This window comes from Parasteatoda tepidariorum, chromosome 2 (genome assembly GCF_982258835.1).
Source record: "Parasteatoda tepidariorum strain Cologne lab strain chromosome 2, Ptep-v5.0, whole genome shotgun sequence".
NCBI lineage: Eukaryota > Metazoa > Arthropoda > Arachnida > Araneae > Theridiidae > Parasteatoda > Parasteatoda tepidariorum.
In genome coordinates, this window is record NC_141756.1 from 33,724,175 (window position 1) to 33,748,749 (window position 24,575).

The 24,575-nt window shown below is 26.2% G+C and overlaps 2 protein-coding genes across 2 annotated transcripts in view; one reads left to right on the top strand and one right to left on the bottom strand.

Moving 5' to 3' along the window:
• Nucleotides 1-1,365: 1,365 nt before the first annotated feature.
• On the bottom strand, nucleotides 1,366-13,348 carry TrpRS (Tryptophanyl-tRNA synthetase). Its single transcript, XM_016070703.4, has 8 exons — nucleotides 12,838-13,348; nucleotides 12,642-12,750; nucleotides 10,008-10,127; nucleotides 7,732-7,914; nucleotides 6,022-6,235; nucleotides 4,430-4,603; nucleotides 3,594-3,734; nucleotides 1,366-1,621 (listed from the first exon to the last, which is right to left on the bottom strand). Exons 1-8 carry the CDS (start codon nucleotides 12,977-12,979, stop codon nucleotides 1,463-1,465), a joined length of 1,242 nt encoding a protein of 413 aa, XP_015926189.1. The 5' UTR covers nucleotides 12,980-13,348; the 3' UTR covers nucleotides 1,366-1,462.
• A 146-nt stretch (nucleotides 13,349-13,494) lies between these two features.
• LOC107453748 (TOG array regulator of axonemal microtubules protein 1) overlaps nucleotides 13,495-24,575 on the top strand; it is an 81,922-nt gene continuing 70,841 nt past the window's right edge. The window contains exons 1-5 of the mRNA XM_016070678.4: nucleotides 13,495-15,719; nucleotides 17,648-17,747; nucleotides 19,403-19,516; nucleotides 20,318-20,463; nucleotides 24,170-24,219. Of these exons, the coding sequence (XP_015926164.4) occupies nucleotides 13,890-15,719; nucleotides 17,648-17,747; nucleotides 19,403-19,516; nucleotides 20,318-20,463; nucleotides 24,170-24,219 (2,240 nt within the window). The 5' untranslated portion in view covers nucleotides 13,495-13,889. The remainder of the gene's footprint in view (nucleotides 15,720-17,647; nucleotides 17,748-19,402; nucleotides 19,517-20,317; nucleotides 20,464-24,169; nucleotides 24,220-24,575) is intronic.

The following is a 24,575-nucleotide window of genomic DNA, read 5'->3' on the forward strand; positions in this document are numbered from 1 at the left end:
CAAAATATAAAAAAAATAATTTTTTTCCTTTTCTCTCAATAAAATAAGCTTTAGATGTAAACAGACATGTTTAAAACTGGTTGATGAAAATTTTTGAAATTTAATTTATTTACTATCAATCTTAAGACAACATATAGATCTACAATAATGTAGGGTAATATGATTTAAATCACTTGATTTAGGAAAAAAAATTTGATTTTAATCAACAGATTTTTTTCTCCTCTAAAAAAAAAAAAAAAAAAAAAAAAAAAATTATTTACGACAATATATACAGTTTATTCAGGATAATTAATATTCTTAAGGTCATGATTTTTAAGTCTGATTTCATTGATATTGGATTGTATCCATAGAAATGAGAGGGTAATGTATCTTTCAATTAACTGTATGTAAAGAAATTTGCTATTTAATAAACTTAGTTCAATTATGTAACTTTAGGGCTTATTTAAATACAAATAATTTCAAAACCTAATCATGTTATTTCTGAACATAATTAATGGAGAAAGATTTGATCTGCCAAGATCAATATAAAATATTCTATATTTTTGCAAATATTTCCCAATTTGAATTAGTTTATTCTTCCTTTGATATCTAAGAGACAAATTGGTCTTAGCTGATGTTTACAAATTCATGGAAATATTGAACTTGAAAAATAATAAAAAACTATGACTTTTATTTTTTAGTGATTAGTCTGTAATAAGTATGCAATTATTTTAACCGTTTTAGTAAGAAAAATAATTTGCTTAATTCATAACAATGTTTTTAAACAGTATTGAGCATTATTAATATATATTTTTTCAGGGCTTTTATTGGTATGTGCAAAAAAAAAAAAAAATTCTGGTAAAATTAAATCACGATTTTTCCCAACTATATAGTTATGTAATTAAGATAGACATACCAAAAGTTAAATAGACACTAAAATTTGAATAATTTGATTAACATTAGATTTACTAGAAGAAATTGCGAAATTCTATTCAGAAGCATTTTTTTCACACAAAAAATTGATTTTGCAAACATGAATAACTTTACTTGTAATAGAGATTTTTTAATACAGTTCCTAAAATTTCCGTTATTTATCTTGAAAAATATTTGAAATTGGATCTATAAATTTAGAATTAAATAAAATATATGCTCATTAAATGTATAAAATAAATAAAAACTTATTTTTTTAACTTAATATGTCTGAAATTTTTTTTTAAATTAAAACATTAAAAACATAAAATGATATTTCTATACTCATTAGTTTAGACTGTCAATGAAATAATAGGTAATAAGGTACATGATTGATATAAGAAGATTAGTTATAGAAAATCTCAACATTTTGTGTATAGTTTATTTTAAATAGTTTAATATAGAAGACAATTCTTGTTGGTTTAAGCAATTTTATTAAAATTAAAAATAGTGCTTGGCAAACGTATAGGTGGATCTTTCATTGCAATAAATTAAATTACATATCTTGATATAATTATAAATTAAAATTCATTTTTCTAGGAGTCATAAATTTCCGAACTGTATCATCATCTAAAACCTTTCTTCGTTGTTGATGATCTGCAACCAACTTCTGTAAAATTCCAATGAGTTCTTTTTTCAAAAAACCAGTTAAAAGCTTTCCACTAGTGTAATCCTAGAACAAATTTACATAAAAGTATTTTAATTAATTTATTTTTTTCAATATTGGTTATAAGATAAAAAGAAAGTTTTGTAAATTACAAGTCTTTTAAAATACATTGTTTAGGTTATTTTTAAATTATTAAATATTACATATTATAAATTATTATATAATTTACTTACTAGATTATTTTTAAAATAAGAAGAAATTTAGATCTTTTAAAGCTTTTTAAAACTTTCTGCCCTGAGCAGACTGCTTCAGACTTTCTACACAACATATTAACTAAATTTTGCTGCTCATTGATTACAAAATAGACAAAGCATTCTAGGAAAAGTTCAATAAGACTTTAAGGTGTTTGACGCAAGATTTTAATAACAAGTCATTTAGTCGCACTAAAAATAGAATATATAAACACACATTACATGTATGTAAGATGTATACATACATATAATAAAATAAAGAATTTGTGTGTGTCTGTATCCTGGAATACAAGTAAGCCGTAGGCTCTAAAAATATGATATTTAACTTAAAGTTAAATGTGTACAATTGTAATTGTAAAGTTAAATAAGTACAATTGTAAAGCACAATTTTTGATTTTTTAAAATTATTTTAAATTTAGAGGCATTAAAAAAAATGAAATTTTTGCATTGGCTAAGCAGAAGCCATTGTTTAAAAATAAACTATTAACTATTCAGTTTTTTTTCCAAAGATTTAAAGATAACATCAGTGATGTTGTCTAGCTTATAGCCTTAATAAAAAAAAAATTTAGTTTATTGCGCATTCTGTATTACTTAATCATTTTTCATTCATTCTGACAAGTTACCAGGTTATCTGAATGATCAACGTGATTGTGATAGCATAATCGGACTGTCACCAGATAAATATTTTTAACACTAATCATACCATAACAGGTCAAAAGACCCGTTTTTGCATGTTGTATTGTATTGTATTGAAAAGTGTTGGTATGCTTAGTGTTAAGGTTATCTGAAACCATGTGCTTATTTTGTTCATAGTTATGTTTTTAAAACATGTTTTTATGAAACTAAATAATTTAAAATCAATTGTAATTGAACTAAAAAAACATTTTTTAAACAGAAACACAAAATTAAGAGAGAAATGAAACTAATTCGTTCAGAAGAAACATAAAGAAAACACCCATATTATTATTGACTCCATTGATAATTAATTTTGGTAATATATTACCAATTGATTTGGTAATATGTTACTAATTGAAGTAAAATAATAAGTTATGTACAAAAAGGCAAAATTAAAAGAGAAATGGTACTTATTCATTATGGGATACCATAAAATATCACCATAATATTATTGACACTAACGATACGTAATCTTAGTAATAGGCACTGCTGGCATCACGGTAATTGGTGCAGTTTTAATAGGTACCAAACATACTCTTAAATAAGTACAACATATTTTATAGCAAATTTGGTGCCCATTACATCTGCACTAATCAAGTACATTTTTATGATAGATTTCTTACGGCTACTTGAAGATATATGTACAGGAGAAAGTAGATTGATTGTAGCAAATTTTAAACATATGATATGAGTGGCCTTGATCAGTTGCAGCCATATGCCAGATGATACTGAATACAGTTAGTCTTTATTTTGATAGGATGAGCTAATAAAATGTTTTGTAAAAAAGTAACTCATTTGAGTATTAAAAATATTTCATTTGATTTAAAACAGATTATTCCAACATTATTTTTAATATTATGCTACTCATATAACAAAAATTGTTCAATTTAAATTGAACAAAAATTGCTATTACTGAGCTTTGATTTTCCTAATTTTTAAATAACTGTTTAATTTATAAAAAATTTGTTACATCTTTGTCGGGAATCAATTTATATGCAATTCCAAAAGTTTAAAGCTATAATTATATTTTTACAAAAAATATTCCAATTCAAAATGAAATTTTTTTTCTTCTTTCACTTTTGAGAAACAAGTTAATTATAACGTTAGGTTACCTTTCTGATTTCTTCTAACTTGACATCATCTTCCAAAAAGAAACGTAAGTATTGATAAGATATATCAACATCACAATTTCCTCCCTTTTCCTGATGTTCTTGAGTTGTAGCACCACCACCAGAAAAAGCATATTTGTTTATCTAAAACAATATACTTCCATAGTTAATATTTAAAACAAACTTTCCTAACAGAGTTTATGCAAAAAACGTGTCAGAATTCATTCCTATAATTAATTTCATAGTTAATTTATTTGAAAAATATTTATTCTTAAGTATGTAAATTATCTAAATCAAATCAAACAAACTTTAAATATTTTACCTTTCATAAAATCAAAATCGTAAAATGAAAATTAGTACAACTTGAATAAAAGAAATTCTGACTGCCTAAATAATAATAGATCATAGAAGAAAATTTACACTAACCTCTAGTAATATATTGAGTGTAAATCAAAAAATTAATAAAAAAAAAAGCTTTTCTAAAAGTTGACCTTTGAGCATTAGAATTTAATACATGTATTAAATTTTCAAACTTTTTAATGAAAAATGTTTTTTCCTTCTTTTACAGAAATAAAGAAAAGGCAATTCTTTTCACATTTATGGATAAAAATTACAATTTAATTTTTATTACATAAGTTTGTACAAATAAAAACAATAAAATCTAATATTTTTTTAAGAGAATTCAACAAATTTGAATCTTGAGAAAATTTTTAAAAATATTGTTGAAAATTTTATAACAAAACATCAATTAAGAATTTAGTAAAAAAAGTTCTTCTATATGCACGGTGATGAATCTTAAATGATTTATAAAACACATAGCTAGAAAATTCACTACTTACTTTATTTTTAATTTGATTAGGAGTATCAGTCAGGAATATAGAGCTATTAGGATCGCTTGCACTCATTTTAGTCTGAGCACCTTGCAGTGCTGGAAAAAATTCGGAGTGCATAAGTGCAGGTTTTGGAAGTCCTAACCTAGGAGCAACGTCTCTTGTCATTCGAAAATAAGGGTCCTAGAGAAAGTTACAGTTTTAATTATTTTGTAAATTGATTATAATATGCAAATATAGTACATTTTGAAAAAAATAAATTTGGTTCAGAATTTTCAAAATAAAAATGAATTAAGGTGAATTTAAATGACTTAGAGACTTTTATCAAAATCTTTAAACCTTCTATTAACTTTATAACTGAAATTCAAACAGAGAATCCATGCACATTTCAAAGTTTGATTATTGAAATTAAATTGAAATTAATTATTAAAAATACATTGAAAAAAGTTTTTTTTACAAAAAACCCCCTGAGAAATAGGATGAAATTTAATTTTTTTTTTCTATAACAGACATTTTATTTAAGCAATAGAATAACAAAAGCTTGTTTTCCCAAATTAAGTGTGGGAGAAAAAAGCAAACACACTGAATATCATTTGATATACAGAACAGATTATCACATACTAGGATTTAAATTTGAAGGTAATATTTTATAAATATAAAGAAGTTATAGGTCTGCAATTAGCAAATTAAATCAGGGCTGTTTAAAAGAGAGAAGCATTTTATCCTGAATAATTTTCCATTAATTTGGCAGTCCTCTAAGGTAGCAATCCAAGGATAGATATGTCCTCCGCTACCTAGACCACTGCCCTTAATGATGTTAACTTCACTTTCTCCCCATAATTCCAGAACTAATAAATGAGTTCGATAATTTTTTGGATAATTATGAAACTTGCTCATTCAAAAACAATTTCAGTAAAAAAGAATTTTTTCATAATTATTTAATTTATTAGTGGTTAAAAAAAAATTTAATAGTAAGGCATACAAGTTTTTTTTAACCAATTTACAATAAGTTTTTAAACCAACAGAAAGTAAAATAAAAAAATTTAAAATTTGATGGGAATCAGTTTTCTAAAATAGTTCTTGAGAAATAAGATTTTAAAAATATGAACTAAAATTATTATAAAGTAAAATTAAGGGTCCAACGCTTTTGATTGCTTTTCTGCCTGAACTAATAAGATTATATTTTCCAGGTGGCAACACCTGATATTTTAAGGGTCAAAAATCCAAATCTGTGCCTGATTTCATAACTTAAAATATCTTGTGCACTAAGTAATTAGAATATATAAGGTTGGGCTTTTAAACCATTAAGATTGAGTCCTGGGATGTGAAAATCCAAACTCTAGGTCAAAAATTCATTGGAATGTTTAATTCATCACACAACTTGAATTGTAGTTTCTGTACTTTGAGACCAAAATAATTTCAAAAGATCAGTCGATAATAAATACACAGGAATAAATTAGAACAAATTTTTTTTTTTATACAATTGCTTTACTGCAAAATATTTATGAAAAAAATTGTATCAAAACTGGTATTTTGATATTCATTAAAATAATAAGAATGGTAGTAATAAAATTAATTTATTAACTATAAAAAATTCATACTTGATCAATTGCACATGGAATAAGACATGGAATATCTTTTTTCTCTCCAAATATCAGTGGAAATGATGAACTGAAAGAGGGAGCAGCTTGAACAGCAGGGAAAGCAATTTTACCAATGCAATCACTATCTCCAAATCCAAATATTCCTCTAACTTGATTAAAAGTCACACATCTTTGAACTCTAACAACATTCTGATAGAATTCTGGACATTGTCTATAAATTAAAGAAGAGAAATTTCACCTCTTAATTGTCATAAATCTATAATCAAATCTTGGTATTAATGTTTAATTCCTTAAATTTCAAAATTAGGTCCTTAATTTTAAAGTAAAATAAGTTTTTTTACAGAAGAACTTTTGTCAGAAGTTTCAAGAATGTAAGAATTTTCACAGAAAAGTCGAATTCCATTTTATTAAAATACTGTTTTTTTTTTTTTTTTTTTTTTTTTTTTTTTTTTTTTTTTTTTTTTTTTTACTATTAGAAAAAACAGCAACTTTATTGAGTTGCTCTGATTTCTTTTTTGTACTTTACTATTTTAATCTTTACTATTTAATTTAAATGTGTGAAATTTCAAAAAATAAAAATAAAATGATTTTTTTTAGAAGAGGACAGGAAATGAAAACATAAAGTTTTTCATAAAACAGACAATTAGTTGCTATGTGATCTACTTGCATAATAACATCTGGTTGAACATCTTTTCGAAAAAATGGCTAGTTTTGATAACTAATAACATAACAAATCTAAAGCAATAGAGGGTAGAAAGCAATGGAGAGCAGTAAGGGCGAATTTGCACAAAATGCATTGTATAACAGATAACTGCTAAGTACAGGGTGAGTAGCCAAATCTTTCAACAAAAAATAAGCACCTTATTAAGTACTTTTAAGCTCTAAAAAATATTTTTCAGCACTATAATACATTAACAAAATGCAAAATAATTTTCAAAGACTTTACATGATTATGATAAAATAACCAGTTTCTGACAAAGAACTCTTTTCTTGATTATTTTAGCCATTATAAAAAGATGAAGAGGTTTTTAGATTCGATATCAGACGGTGGAAAATGACATCTGAAACTGAGAATATCTTGCAAAATGCAGCTGAGTTGCACATGAGAGTGCTAAAATCTCAACGAACTCAGCTCAGTAGAAGCACGTGCGGACTCCCAAGTATTTCATCAAACATATAAAATGATTTGCGCTTTCCAACATTACAGACCAACAACACGCCGAAATGGATTGTGAAAAAGTTTAATAGAACAATGCAGAAAGCACGCTTTTGCAAAATACGTGGAGAAAATCGTAAATAAGCACCTTTAAGCACTTTTTAAAAACGCTATGCACCATGAAGTAATATCTGCAAAAAGAAATTGATCACAACAAGAAGTTTTCCTGTAAGAATTCTGTTAACAAATATATATATATTTATTTATGATTATTTAATGTGTTCTATATACTTGCAGCTTATACGCAGTAAATAAAACTTATTAGTACATAGGTACATACATTTGTGTGCGTCTGTTTAAATACGAAGACAATCTGATGGCAATTAGTCTTCTTTGTCTGTTCTTTTTTTAAAAATCTTTTTTGCAATTGAACTAGACTTATTTTTTATTTCATTTATATACATATATAGTGCTGTGCACAGGCTACCTCCATAGATATACGTGCATATATACATAAATTTACACAAGAAAATTATTGAAAGCTAGTTTACCCCATAAATTGTAAATCTGAAAAAATAAATGTCTTCTCAACATCAAATCCACATGCTATGATATCCTTAGCATTCTCAAAGGCTAGCTTTTGAGCTTCTTCAATAGACAAATCTTTCCATAAAAACTTTTCATCATCTGTTAACTGAATAACTAAAGGTACATCAAATGTTTCTTGCAACCACCTTAAATTAAAATAAAGCTTGATTAATGGTATGAAAGTATGCGTGAATGTTAATTTTTTGGCACAAATCTTGTGGTATTATATTTATACATAAAATATTAATAATACAATTTAGAGACTAAACACATTTTAGATGAAAAACAAATTAAATTTTTGAACCATTCCACTATAAAAAAATTAAAAAAAAAATAAAAAATAAAATAAAAAACTGTAAACGATGCAAAATATTAGTGAATTTTATTCTCAGCTTACACTTACATTTTCAAAAGTGTTGTGAGTTTCAGGAACGTTTTTATTTTTATTATATTTATACATAAAATATTAATAATACAATTTAGAGACTAAACACATTTTAGATGAAAAACAAATTAAATTTTTGAACCATTCCACTATAAAAAAATAAAAAAAAATAAAAAACTGTAAACGATGCAAAATATTAGTGAATTTTATTCTCAGCTTACACTTACATTTTCAAAAGTGTTGTGAGTTTAAGGAACGTTTTTATTTTTATTAATGAATAAATTGAAAAAATAAACTAATTGATCTTTAGATCTCTTAAAAATAAATTATTTTTTATCTGATGCAGAGAAAATTTTGTATATAATAAAAAATCTATGCACAATTTTACTTATGATATACATCAAGGTGATTCCAAGGCAATGTTAACCAGATAATTTTAATATATTTCATAATGAATTTTCTAAAATCTTATATTTTTCTTATACATTATTAGAAATAGTGTTTACACATATTTGTTAAGTACTAAAACTTCTTAATTTATGTTTTGAAAGACACATAGAAAAACGAAATTTGAAGAATTAAAATTAGATTACTTTATACTAAACCATGAGTTTTGTAATACTGATTTTTCTTTTCTTTAATTATATTCAGGCGAGTCAATTCCCTCGTTTCTTCAACACATTATGTTTAAAAAATTATAAACTTTTTTTCCTTTTATTTTTGCTTATTTTTTGTGAATCGTGTAAAAGGTGTGGTTTTAATGAACATTATTATTTTATTGACACTTTTCCTTGTACCGTAAGACAGATAACTTGTAATATAAACTGTGATTATTAATGCTTATTATGCTTAAGTTATATTTCAGAACTAAGAACAATTTTTTTTTGCTTCTCTTTTGATTTTTGATTAATTTTCTTTTTATCAGCATTTTAATTATGACAGCATTTTTTAAAGAGCGTTTCTAACAAACATTATTTTTTTATGGTCACTTTTTTCTAAAAATAACAAATAATTATGACATGGAAATTAGGATAGTTCTTGTTGGACTTTAATCTTCACTTTTGCTTGAAAATACAGTGATTGAAAACAGAAATGTTTATTTTTAAAACTTTCTTTCAAAAATTAAGATCAATTATTATTTTCTTTTTCTATTGCTTTTGTATATAATCTTTGATTTTCATAGGTGTTTTTATGATGGCACAGCATTTTTAAAAGAGCTTCTGGTAGAAATTACCTCTTTCATTGCTTCATAGATAATTTTATTTCCAGAAAATATAATTTTAGTTTTGTTTTAAAAATTAGGATATTTTTCCTATTTCTTATTTTTCATCATTACAACTTAAGGTTTTTATTTTTATTTTGAAATAGCTGTTAGTCAGTTATTTTTATCTTAAATACTTCTAATTATCTTAACATCTAATTATGTCTAGTTATATCTTAATATCTAGTTTTTTTCCTTTAACACATACCGATATAGCTAAGTTTTGATTATTTTTCAATAATGACGAAACTTATTTCGATGTAAAAAATAACATTTATTAATAGTTTTTTTTAAATGCTTCTATTCGACCCACAAATATTCTATTTTTGGCCATTTTATTTACAATTAAGAATATTCAACCAATTTCTTTAGTAAAATATTCAATACTCGGCAAAATCACTATTCCCTACATGCCTAATCCAGAGTTGCTATGCCGCAAGTTACGGCCATCTATATTAGAACAAGATTTTTTTTTATGCATAACATTTAGTTCAATTAGGGACAAAATATCCAGCTATAAACATATTCATTAATATTAAGGAGTATATTTATTTAATTTGTAATAATTAAGAATTAAAAAGCATATAACTTACTTAGTAAATAAAAAAGGGATCAAGTGTCCTAAATGAAGTGCAGAAGAGGAAGGTCCACGGCCAGTATAAAGGAAAAATGATTTATTCTGTTCACGCCGTTTCAAAATTTCATTTACATCTCTATATTTAAAAGAAAGAACATTTAATTGATAAAAGGAATTTGAGAACTACAAATACAGTTATAGTTTTAATAATAATTAAATAATAAGAAATAAACTGAATTAATTATATGTAATGATAGTATCTATAGATTAACCTTCAAATTTGATAAGGTTACAGAAATATATTACTTGTTACACGCAATAATAGTATTGAAAATTATAAGTAAAATAACAAGAAAAGTACTGACGCGATAATAGATTGAAATGGAATAAACCAATTTTACTTGAAGGGCTAGAGAATTTAAAAATAAAAAAATTAAACTATAAGAAGTTAGACAACATGTTGGGAAATCAAAATTATTAAAAAATAAACTCTGAGTGTAAAAAGAAAACAAATTTTTAAGAATGTTAAAAGATTTTTTATGCATAATAATAATATTTAATACAAAATAACAAGAATTATTTTTTGATTACCATGTTTTCTCCATATTTTTTTGTGTTAATAATAGTTCTGTGAAATGGATTAGTTTGTCAATCTTTTTTTTTGCATCAAAATTCAAAATTGGGATAAATTTTCGTTCCAAGAAAAAAAAAATCTTTCTCACTTGCTTTTTACTTTTTCATTTATTACTCTATCAAATTTTAGGTTTTATGTGAGTGTGTTTTCAAACTGAGATAAAAAAAAAAATATGCTATCAGATATTGTGGTAATCTGCAATATTAGCTTCCTTCAGCACTGTAGTTTTTGGTTCAAACAATATTGATTATATAACTTTTTAATATTAATTAAGAAAAGTTATGATAATTTTTATTAAATAGTTTTTGACAGTCTCACATAATCATATGCCCATCTTGAATGATGTAACAATTCATAATATTTTGGTATTTTTCCCATTAAACTGTTGCAGGTGACAAGGTGGCCAATGCAGTCACCAAGCGCACACAATTCAGTATGTTCAAGCCCATGTAAACGCAGCAAATTCACATTGTTTTTCTTTCTCGATAAAATTTTATTTTATTTTATGACAGTTTTTTTTTAAAGATACAAAATAAATGAAAAAAAATAATGAAATAATCAAATTTACTTGCTCTCTTGAAATGGAAAAGTAATTTTATTCCCTAGCAAATTAACAACTTTCAATTTGAAAGTAACAGTTTATTTTTAAAATTAGAGAGACATGCTTCTAATTTGATTTGTTCATTTATGGCGCACTAGAGCTGCACAATGGGCTATTGGCGACGGTCTGGGAAACATCCCTGAGGATGATCCGAAGATATGCCATAGCAATTTTGATCCTCAGCAGAGGGGATGGCACCCCCGCTTCGGTATTCCGACGACCTGCACGCGAAGTCGAGCACTTTATGGTAGAACAGTTTAACGAGGACCAATACCGCACACCCTCGGCAGACTGCAGACTGATCTAAGTGGCCACCCACCCGCTTACTGACTGCAACCAGTGGTGCTTGACATCGGTGATCTGCTGGGAACCGTGTCTTAACGATCTGCGGGACACTAATCCACTGCAGGACGACATGTTCTAACTAAAGAAATTAAAAATTTATTTATAGCAATTTATTAAGCAAGTTATTACTGGGTGTTTAATCAGAAATCATTGTTTCTTACTTGAGAAAGAAACAATTCTAATTAAAATATAATTGTATAAAAATACTTCTATTCAACAACAATGCTTTCTTTTTCCTTTTAAACTCAAAAAAATTTTTTAGACTAAAATTGCTTAATAAAAGTTAAGCATTAAACTTTTAACATTTAGATTAAAATTATTTTGTATATTTATTTAAAATGTATTGACTAAAAATGTTTTTGCTTATTCAATAAAAAGTTTCATAAAAGGGGGAAACACAAATAGTTATTGCATAAGTTTAAGGATAAAAAAAATTTATAGTTTCTATTTCCTTTTTTTCAGTGTAAATAATGTTTAAGAAGAAACAATAATTGGATTGGTATATATCTGCGAAACGGATAATTTGTCAATCTTTTTAGGTGTCAAATTTCGAAATAGGAAAATCATTCCTTCTATAGGATATATATAAATTCCCCTTTGATTTTAACTTTCTCATTTATTTCCCTCCTCATTTTTTTGTCTTTTTTGTGTATTTTCTTTATTATTTTCTTTAATGAAACAAAAAATATGCTATCAAAAGATGAGGTAATCTGCAATACCTGCTTCTATACTGCAGAGTTTCTGGTTTGAACAAAATTAACTTTTGTAACTTTTCAATCATGAATATTAACAACTCAAAAAAGTTTCCATCATCAATAATTTATGAGATGAGATTCCTCTTTTCAAGATAGTTACATTTTTATATAGCTAATCAATTAACAATATATCTGCTAACTAAGTTTTGAGAATATAAAAAATCAGTAAAAAGGGAAAAGTGTTAATGAAATTGCTTAAACTATCTCATCTAATAAATGCTTAAAAAAGATATACTGCCATATATACATACATACAGATATACATACAGATATACATACAGCCATACTTTTGAGCAGTTTAAAAAAATCCTTTACCTATGGGAAAAGAAAATTCCCCTTCGTAAAAAATGATGGACGGGCTTTTGTGTAACACGCTCGAATTCTTTAATCAGAGCTTCATCAATTTTCAAACAGCCAAAGCGGCCTAAATAAAAGAGTACATTTAATTTTTTTTTGTTTTAATATATTCAGAAATTAACATGATAAGGAAAAAAAATTATATAAAACTTACGGATTAATTTATCATAATCCACACCAGTAGCAGATGAACTAACTACATTCCATGGATCAACAAAATCTTCATTGTTTTGAGATTCTTCACCATTAGCATTTGTAACTTCTTTATCCACGTTGTTTTTTACCGGAGAAGTCATTTTACATCTATGAAAAAAGAAATTAAAAGGCTGAATTACTTTTTCATTAATTAGTTTTTTTTTTTAATATTCCCTGAAACGTAATGCGAATCCAATTATGAGTACTGATTAATTTTGACAGTTTGCTGCATCTGATGAAATTAACAAGAAATAGGAAAGAGAAAAAGTGATTATCAACAGAAAAGGGTTCACTCAAAAATTCAGTTTCGATAATGTAACACAGAAAGTTTAATATTTTGAACTTCTGTTGATAATTTATAATCGTCTTAACATTATTATTGAAGTTTTTGCGAACGAAAACTTAATGAAGGAATGACTGTTTTCCTATCGAGGAAGAGCACCAAGGAAACCGAAACAACTTTTTGATTTCATTTCACTTTAAAAACAATTTTATTTATTTCACATTTGGGGACAATAATATTTCATTTTGAATTTTTAAATCAAAGCATGCATATTTATTACTAATTACAGCCTAGTAATCCATTTTTGAGTAATTTTTCACTTTTTACTATTCTTCAATTATTTTCATAAATAGCTACGAGCTACACTATGTAGCGATTATTAATCGATATACTTGTTTTTAATCATTTGCTACTTGTATCAAAATGGAAACGAAACCTTTTATTGCGACTGTCTGCAATCAAAAAATGAGTGGTGGCTTAATGGCTTATTGTGTTATTGTTACCCGAAATTTAAAAGAAAAGTGATTTATAAATTTTTCAATACACGATTTTAATAATCATCGTTTATTTTCCATGATAGTTTTTCTTTGTTTTGGTGTTACATGACCTTTTCGATGTAAATATTATGTATGTCACCGGCATAACCCATATTTCTATTCGTAGAAATCATGATTATTCTGATTATCTCCTCTCGTGGTTACTAGAAAAAATCATATTTCGATGAACTGATGGTTAAGGATTCTCCGATTGATGTTGTCCACCGCGGACTCTTTAATTCTAATATGGATACCAATTTAATGTTCGAAAATCTATTGGATCACAATGCCTCAAAACGAGTGGAACTTCTAATTGTCATGAGAAAACTTCTAAAGAGTGGAAATGGATACCTACCCTTTCATAATGCATCTTCTGAATCGATATTTAGTGTTCTTTTTCATGTGTTAGACGATACTCGATGGGAAGTTCGTTACCAATGTCTATTATTAATTTGCGGTATTATTCCACATATAAATGATGATCTTGACTCATGTATGTCACAGCTTTTACCCAAAATCATATCGAATCTTGGTCATGATAATGTTAATGTGCGACGCTCTTCTCTTCAATCACTGCACATTTATATGAAATACACAAACAATTTGCAAGATTTTCAGAAAGTATTTATCTATTATGGATTAGAAAATTCTGAATACATTATTAGAAAAGGTTGTATTATGAGCATCGGAATTTTGTTCTCGACTGGATTTGAAAATGAAAATTTATTTCCTCTAATAGAGTGCCTTTCCAGACATTTTGTTGATGGGGATGCCTCATTGTTTTATCCAATATTTTTAGCTATGCAAAAAATTCATGAGCTACATGGATCAGCTACTTTTGATAGATATCTTCAAAATTTAGATGAAGAAGCAGCCAATACTTACATAAGAGTCTTAAACAAGTTTTCACTAAATGGTTCTCGTTTAAGTAGTGGCTCGGGTAGTCATTCAAGTTTTTCCAACATAAATGGAGTTTGTGGAGCTGGAAATAAACTATTAAAATATGATTTTGGTATTTTTCAGCCTTACATTACTGAAAAAATTAAGAGTGATGATTGGAAAACAAGAGTCGAGGCTCTCGAGCACATGAAAATGATAATTCGCGAAGTGCCTGATTTTTCAGAAAAAATATCTGATATGGATGAATATATGATGTTTTTATCAAAACTACTAGAAGATTCTAACTTCAAAATTGTCATTCAGACTTTAAGTGTTTATGATTTATTGATTGACAAGTTTAAAAATCAAATACGACGATTTCTCAAAACATTTGTTACATCTGTGTTGAAAAGATTGGGAGATGCAAAACTTGTTGTTCGTGAGCATGCAATTAGAGTTATTCACAGATTAATGCATCATATCAAACCTACAGAAGTTCTTAGTCATTTGTTGCAAAATAAAGACAATCGCAATCCTCGTCTCAGAGAAGAAATTGTGAACAGAGTTACTGCTGCAGTCTTAACATTTCCCAGTTATAATTTTGAATTTCTTCCTCTTTGTGAGTCTGTTGCTCCACTTCTTACTGACACAAAAAGACGTGTCAGACTCGCTGCTTTAGAATGTTTTGCAGCATTTGCACAGGCTATGGGACCAGCACGCCTAGTTCCTTTAGTATCTGCTGTTGATTTTGTAGAGATTAATTCTGACTCTGAAGGACTCTTGACGGCTGTGCAAGCTCGTTTGGCCAGAAGAATTCTTCCAAGATGTACTGAAGATGGTGCTGTTTCATATGCTATAATTCTTCCAGCTTCTGCTGGTTCTCAAAGTAGAAATGTATCCCCTTGGGGTCCTGATATTGAATGGATTATGGCAGCATCTAGCTCCTCCAGTTCTTCCACTCCTCCATCCAGAAGCAAAGATATTTGTGTAACAGACCTTGATCAGAATGGAGATTCATCCACTTGCAAAGTAGTTGATGTCAAAGAACCCAGAAATGAAGAACTGATTAATATTTTTAAGCGAGATAGCAACTGGGTAAAAAATACACCATATGATGCACCTTCTTCATCTACAGTTATTCAGGTTAATTATGGTTTTAAATTAATGGTTTTATTGTCATTTAATCTCAAATAGATATGTGCAGTACTCTTATTATCAATAGTGATAGATAATAAGTTAAATAATTGAAATCTTGAAATTTATTTTAAACCTTAAACCTATAATTTTTTTATTGCTTGATCAGATTAACACTTAAAAGTTTCCTTTCAGAATACTTTTACTTTCAAAATGTATTTCCAGCAAAAGCATGAACTGTTTTCTTTAGAGCCAATTTCAGGGGCCAATTTCAAGGTTTTTTTTAGAATAAAAAATACCCATGTTGTTGTCCTCTATGACTAAATATAAATTATGGGGTTACAGAGTTTATGTTCCTATCCAAATTTGTACTAAATTATTAGGTGTGCAGTACAGTCATAATTCTGTGTTTGAATTGGCAAATTTAGTTTTTAAAATGAAAAGAATTATAATAAAAAAGAATTATAATAAAATGAACTAATTAATAGTTAGAATTGCTGTTTAGTTAAACATGAGGTGATAATATACGCTAATTATATATTCGGTTTATTAATTATGTTTATTCGTAGAATTTAATTAAATTTAAAAATAGGTAATAATAAATATCTTTAAAGAATCAGCTTTGTAATTAAAATTAATACCATAATTTACAATATACATAAAACAAATTATGTAATGTTGATTTATCAAATTGTTTTATGATAATGAATTCAAATATAAGAAAATTAGCTATTCAAATAGTAGATCTGTCACTTCTACTGGCTTGTCGAAAAGCATTGTCGTTGCTATATTAGCTGTTAAGCTCCATTGAAATTCTCTTGTAATGCAGTAGTATGTCCTCTTATTTGCTTTAAAATTACAATTAAATATTACAATTAATACCTAAACTGAAATATAAATTTTATAAATTTAATTCATTATATTTCATCATTACGTTGGTTGTTTTACAGTTTTAAATGAATTTTGACTATTGTAGAAAAGATTTTTTCTTCCTTTGGGTACTTCATAATTTACATTTACAAGTATAGCAGAACCCCAATTTTACGTTTTTCATCAGATTAGCATTAAAATCTGGATGAAGCGAGAAAACATAAAATCAGGAAAAAAATTTAAGCATATTTTTCAAAAACCGTACCTACGAGATGACTTTTAGAAAAAATTTGTAACCTTTGCTTGTTATTAGATACAGTTTCTACAATATCCTTCTCAATTTTTTACTATTATTTGAAAATTTGCAAATAGATATTGTTTTCAGAGCTGTTATGCTTTGGCTCTTGATCAATTGTGGATATATCCTCTGGTATTTTTTACTCATAATCATTGTTATTATCTCTATTATCAGGAGCAAGCATTAAATCAAATATTGAAGGAATTGAAAAATAATGGAATGTGTGTTGCAGTTGATTTATGCATCATTGACTACGGTGATGCAGTTTAGTTCTAAAGGGCCAATGTTCCCTGTTTGGATACCATTACCTTTTTTAAGCTAATGAAGTGTTTTTTTTAAAATTTGCTCAAAACCTTTTTGAAGCCGATGAAGTTTTTACCCAAAGAAGGAATCAGTATGTTCAATATGAATCAGTGGCATGCTTAACAGAGACTTTTTGAACCAAGATGCATTTATTTTTATGATTTTTACATTTTCAGTAAGAAATTATAAAAATAACTATAAATTAATAGCATATATATATATATATTACATTGCATACTATTTTAGTAATGATAATTGTAATTAATATTTGTTAAATAAAGCTTTTAGTTTGACTGTAATTTTAAAACTGTTTGAGTTCATTCTCTTCCACAATTATTTACTTGATAAATGAAGGTAAATTAAAATATTTAATGTAAAATTTTTACTGAATTTAACCCAAATGCTTTGTGTAAGAACATTCACACTGAATATTTTCCAATGCTAACAATTCTCCGTTCTTTTTTAGCATACTGAAAATGAACTGGTAAAACAGCAAAATGAAAGGCTTAAAATTGAAATAAAAGAGGACAAAGTAAAACCTATTGTTGCATCAAACAATGATAATTGTAAGATTCTACTTAACTTCATGTTTTTAATTTTGTTTAAAATGTGTTATGATATGTGTTATTAAAAAAGAAGATTTTTATCTGATTTTCTGCCTAGCTAATTCTTTACATCAAATGGAAGAAAAAAGAGCAAATGAAAAACATGCCTTTATTCATGAAACAGAAAGTTCTTGTGTTCTTTTCATTTTTATTTATTTTAACCTATAGTAAAATGTTGTAAGAAATTGATGTTAATTAGTTTAATTGATTAATGTTTGTTATGATGTTTGTTTCGATTAGTTTCCTTAAGTTTCGATTTTCTGGAATAATAAATTTTCCAGACTTGAAGAAGAGGTCTTGAGGACTCTTGATATAATACTTTCTACTGTGTATATAAACTTATATTTATGTAATTTTTTTAAAAAATAAATAGCTTTATTATTTAAACACCTATATTTATATATAACTCAGATGGAACTTTTTAAATAAAAGATCAGAAAATTAATTTCAGTCAAATGGATGAATTAATAACGTTGCATATTAACATTACTATAACATTTCGTCAAGTGATTATATCATTAAATAATTTTCATTTTCAATGCATTTGTTTATTTCACTATGAATTATCAATTAGTTTACTAACTTAACATTTCAAATTAACTGTAATTACTGCTTTCTTTTTTGTAATTAAACTTTTATTTTTAATCTATTATGATTGTTTTAATCTAAAATTTTGCTAATTATTATTTTTAATTTTAAATACTTGAAAAAACAGAGGAGGGGGGATTAGTTATCAGGTTGAAGTAAATTTCATGTGTATAGCATATTGACCAGTCTGTTGCTTTATAATTTGCAATCAGTCAATTGATACATTTTATTTTAGTTCCTCAAGCTTAGTTCCATTAAAATTTTTTTGAAACCTTCTCTTTCATTTTTTTAAAACTTCTTTGAAAATGTTTTACTCAAAGAAAAATACATTATAAATGAATTTGTTTTAATAACATGCATTCAAAATTTGATTTTGTATGTTTAAAAAAAATTATACAGTACAGAACCCGTTATCCGGAAATCAGAAAACCGGAAAACCAAAAAACCGAAACGAAGTTTTATAAATTTTCCCGCTATTTAAAAAAAAAAAATTTTTTTTTTTTTCCTCATAAGATATTAGGATTTTTCTTTCTTTTTTGAAAGATGTTTACCCTAGCATCATTTTGGAAATAATCATTAGTGTATTACTTCGTTTTTTCAAGATTATTTCCAAATATTTTTTTTTAGTTGGGTTTAACAATAAAAAAAAACGACTTTTTGTTGTGATTCAGAAAACCGGAAAAATCAGTTATCCGGAATAGCGATGGTCCCGATTGTTCCGGATAATCGGTTTCCTACTGTATTTATGCTGCTTGTTTTTTTTTTAATTCAATATTGTGTGCAGTTAATTTTAATGATTATATTCTAAAATAATTTTTATATTTTCATTAGTATCTCTTTCTGTAATTAATTTTTTAGAGTCTCATATAGTCATAATTTGAATTTTTATGTTTGAAAAACTTAATATTTATCCTGATTAGGTATTTAATTCAACTGAAATTATGTACAGTTATGAAATTGTGTGCAATTGACAATATAAAATTGTAATGATAATGCTCTAAAATGTTTCTTATATTTTCTTTCTACAGCTTCATTTTGTACTGGAGATTCCTCGACATCAGAAGTTAAATTAAATAAAGATAGCACCAAAATGAAGCCTATGATAGTGAACAGTAAAATTCCTGTCTTAGCTAGATTTTCTGGTAAATGAAAATTATATGTTTCATTTCTTTGTATAATACATTAAGAACAGCCTAAATTTTTGCATGCATATATATATGAGCCAGTCGAATGCTGCTTTTATGAGGATTTTAACAATTGTTGACTTGTAATTTTTACGGTAAAAATTTGCCATCCATTGTGATAAAAAGTATAGTGATAATCGTATATTTGTCTTCCTTGCAATAGTCGATTGTTATTTCCATTTACTGAATAGTAAAAAAAAAATTTTTTTTAATTCAGGGGGATGCTTGCTAATTCGATTTAAGGAGAAATCCTTATTCTGAATTCCTCTATTATGTACTATAATATATTCTGCTTAAATTCTAGAACAAATCAATAATACTTATACTGTTATAAATACATTTTCTGGTAAATGAAAATTATATGTTTCATTTCTTTGTATAATACATTAAGAACAGCCTAAATTTTTGCATACATATATATGAGCCAGTAGAATGCTGCTTTTATGAGGTTTTTAACAATTGTTGGTTTATTATTTTTACGGTAAAAATTTGCCATCCATTGTGATAAAAAGTATAGTGATAATCGTATATTTGTCTTCCTTGCAATAGTTGATTGTTATTTCCATTTACTAAATAGTAAAAAAAAAAAATTTTTATTGAGGGGGATGCTTGCTAATTCGATTTAAGGAGAAATCCTTATTCTGAATTCCTCCATTATATACTATAATATATTCTTCTTAAATTCTAGAGCAAATCAATAATACTTATACTGTTATAAATAAATTTTTTAATTTATTGTTTTATTTTTTAAATTATCAGGAAGAAAAACTTCTCAAGAAGAAGCACAACTTGGTAAAGCTTTGCCATTACGAGCATTATCTGCTCAGCGTCATAACACTCTTCCATCATTCAGTGTAAGACATTCTGCTGCTCTTAGAAGAGCATCAAATCAATATCCTCAAGATGTAAGCAATATGCCATATTTTTATTTATCTTTCATCATTGTAATTATAATAATGTATATACACATATGTAAAAAAAACAATATGGCCAGGCAGGAGAATTAAACAGGTATGCTGAAGCAAAACAAAAGTTTTTATTAAGTAATGATTGTATAGATAGTAAGAAACCAAATAATCTAAAATCAAAGTGCTTCTCTCTCAAAAGCTAGGAAAAATCTTGCAAATTAGTCCTGATGAACTCTTACCTCACATGCAAAAAAGGAAACCGTTAGTAATTACAATTAGTGCATTAAATAGGTTGAGGGAATTCTTCTCACAGTTGGGTTTAAGGGAAGACTTAAAATGTTAATTCTTTTATACTTAAGTCTAAAAATTGAATAAAACAACAGGATGTTAATAATATTTAGCGTGAGAAAGCATTTAATTGTGAATAATAAACTAAGAAGTAGAATTCAGAAGTAGAATTCAGATATAGAAATAAAGTAAAAAGATTAGTCAACGTTTTTTATGTTGCATATATAAATTAACTGTAATTTTATTTGTAATATTAGTAGTACTTTTCAGCTTCAGATCGATGGGTACCAGCTTGTCTGGGAAGGCGGCCCGTGTGCAATGCTGGCCACATTTTCGCAATTATGTTGTTGATCTCGAGATTGTGGAGCCTTAGCCTCCATGGCCCCTATTGCTAGACTGCTTTACTTTTTTATGTGCACTAGAGCTACACAATAGACTATTGACAACAGTTTGAGAAACATCTTTGAGGATGATTTGAAAACATGTCATTGCAATTTTTTTCCTCTAACGAGGAAATGGCTACCAATGAACTTTTATTTATGTATATAATTGTTTAGTATGATTGTATTAATTTGAAATGCTATGATATCCAGTTCACTGTTTTGTTTTAATTTTTACTCATTTATAAAAAGAGAAAGGGACCATTTTGTGTTACTTTTTTAACACTTTGTTACTGTTAAATTTGGAGTCTTGTTATTTTTTCAAGGAGTTTCTAATTATCTAATTACTTCTATTTTTCTTTTAAATAATAAAAGTTTCAGTACAAATGTTATTTCAAGTAAATTAAAACTGTAGCGATGATGACAAGTCCACAACCAAACTATTTCCAAACTCTCCAATTACAAAAATAAAGGTCAAGTTTATTTTGATCTAGACACGCATTAATAATTTATCTTATTACAACAATGTTAAGTAACTAAAAATTTTAATGCGTATATCTCAAAAGTAGAAAATTTTGTTAAATCTATAAGAAATTTAAAAGTTAAAAACTCTTCAATTTCAAATTTTTAAATTAGTTTTCTTATCTTTTTTATTTTTAATTACCTAGTGATTTTTTGCTTTCAAGGGGGAAAAAAGCACTTGAAGAAAAAAAAAGTTTTTTTTTTAATTTTTGCTTTCATTATGATTTTGATTTGGTTCCTAAAACAATATTTAGATAAATATTATTTAAAATAATTTAAATAAAACTTTTTTAATGTACTATTATAGTTTACTACATTAATTGCTGAAAATAATGTGTGCTATTGAGGAAGATTGGATAAAGAGGAGTAAAAAAACTAAAAATATTTTTTCATTATTGAATATAATTTACTTTTCAATTGTATCTTTGTGAAAAAAATGTTTTATGCTTCTAAGTGACGTAGTTTATTAACTTTATTTCAATGTAAGGAAAAAGTAAAATATGTTATTTGTATCAAAAGAATGTTTTATAACTGCATTTAGGGATATTCCACAAAAAAGCTGTTTTTACGCTATGTTTCTGAGTATATAAAGTTAAAATTAGTTAAACTAAAAGATTAGAAACTTTTTGCCAGACATGTTTAGTTAGACGTTTCTAGTACTTTGAACGATGATCCATGATTTTATAAGCTCTTATACCACAAATTAAAGTGTCAATGGACAAAATAGTGTTTCTAAATTATAATTTTTAAGTTTTTTTTATACATTATGAAGTTAAAAAAAGATCATATAGTTATGTTTTTATAGTATTGATATGTATTAACCATAACTGAAATTAATTTTATACTGGAAGTTCTTAATAGAATAAAATTCGTAGGAAATGCTCTATAAATTTTTTATATTTTATTGCATAAAATTTCGTTATGTGTGAAGCTCTAAACTTAAAAAAAATTAATTAATACTTGTTTTATTGAGAAAAAAATTCTGGCTTGTAATAATAATAATTTGTAATAAAAACTCGTAATAATTTTGCAATCAAAAATAATATATGAATTTATTCAAATGTATGTGAATTTAATATATCTTATAAGTTTAGAAATACTTCTATACTATTCTATTATAAACTTTTGACTTTTCCAATATATTCCCACTCTTGTAAGTTTAAATTTATTTATCTTGTTATCGCTTTTTTTTTCCTTTTGACCATTTAGTCTCTTCCCTCCTTTATTTAGTGTGACCTTTCTGTTACTTCCTTTTATTTCTTGCCTTACATTTTCAATAGAATAAATTTTTGTTATTAAAATAATTCCGAAAAGTATTCTGTTGGTGACCTTTTATTCTGGATACAACTAAAGATATGTGCTTGAAAAATGGACACAGTTCAAAATGTGTGCTTTCAAAAATGAACACAACTCTAAATGTATTTTTACAAAATTGGGCACAATAAAGAAAATGGACGCAGCCTATATGTTAGTTTAAAAGTACTAACTGTTACTCTATTAGGATTTTCTTTGATTCTTTTTTACACTTAGTTCTCCTCTACATTTACGATTTGTTTTTCTAAAGCTAAAAATATTGATTTATTAACTTCTACCTTATTCCCCAAAAATGTTTGATGTATATTATAGTAACATAAGCTTTACAAGCTTGTAATTTAGTTTTACTTTAGATGCAGTAAATATCCTACTTATGTCTTATTATAATTTCTAATTTGTCAAAAATTGTACTTAAGAAGGTTCGCTACAAATATTGATATTTTCAATAATGTTAAAAAAAAAGTGCAACTTTATTTTTAACAAAAATGTTAACTTCAAAATCTTAATTACATAATTATCTAAATATGCTAAAATTTTGCTTTTACTCATGTTGATATTATAGCCTCAGCACTATTGTCATTAACATTGTTAATTTTTTCATATCAGATATTTTTAGCAAAAGTTTGACCATTGCATTTAGGTAAAAGAATTTCTATTCTATAAAATTCAAGTTTACTGAAAGGCGATCTATCTTGTAAGTTTCAATCAAATTAAATTTTAGAAAAATCCACCTGTAGTATATTAGTTTACTTAAGAAAGTTAAACTATACACTTCAGTTATAACTTAAATTGAGGCAGCAGCTTATTCTTTATCACTGTTAATGATAATGTTTGATAATTTGTTACTAGAAAATTGTTTGATAATTTGTTACATTTAATGTTTCACCTACTGCAACCCTAGTTTTGTTTTTTGAAATGAACTTTATTAATAGATGTCTATTGCCAAAATTATCAGAAAATTGGTAACTAATACTTAGTAGTTTTTGAATCAAAATGTTAATACTTGCTTACTGCAGTAATTAATATGTGCAGGATAGTTGATGAAATTTTACATTCACCATATTCTTTTTTTTCATGTATTCAAGAACATAAGCAACTCATTCACTATTCAAATTTCATTTTTATACTTAAAGGTATATAGTTTGTTGTGATGCTTTATTATATTTGAATGTCTCATAAAAATTTATTTTTCTTTACAGAATGCTTTAGCGAATGCACATATAGAAAATAGTTTTGATGATCCAGTTTTGTAAGTCTTTTTTGTTATATTTTCCGAAAATGCTTTTACTTTATTCCCAGCTTACATTTCCATATAAGTTATAAATAGAAAATTTCCTCATCTAGAAATGTGTTTGAAATCATCTTGTGAAATGAAATTACTTAAATAGCTTGCTATATTTAATGCAGAAAATTTCTATAAACAGGAATTTTTCTAAAAATTTGATTGTTTTCAACATCTTATGTATATAAAAAAACATTTCTTCTGGATGGTGTTACATCAAGATCTGATGGTGTCAAATTTTTCCTGAGTAAATCATATATAGATTGCAACAGAGAAACATGATTTGACCTGTCTCAATTATCTCTGTTTTCCCAATATATTTG

Coding starts and splice junctions, on each gene's coding strand:
- TrpRS (XM_016070703.4), bottom strand. CDS start 12,979: ATGACTTCTCCGGTAAAAAACAACGTGGATAAAGAAGTTACAAATGCT. Junction 12,751..12,837: donor GGATTATGATAAATTAATCC/GTAAGTTTTATA, acceptor TCTTTTATTTAG/GCCGCTTTGGCTGTTTGAAA. Junction 7,915..10,007: donor ATCCCTTTTTTATTTACTAA/GTAAGTTATATG, acceptor TTTTAATTTAAG/GTGGTTGCAAGAAACATTTG.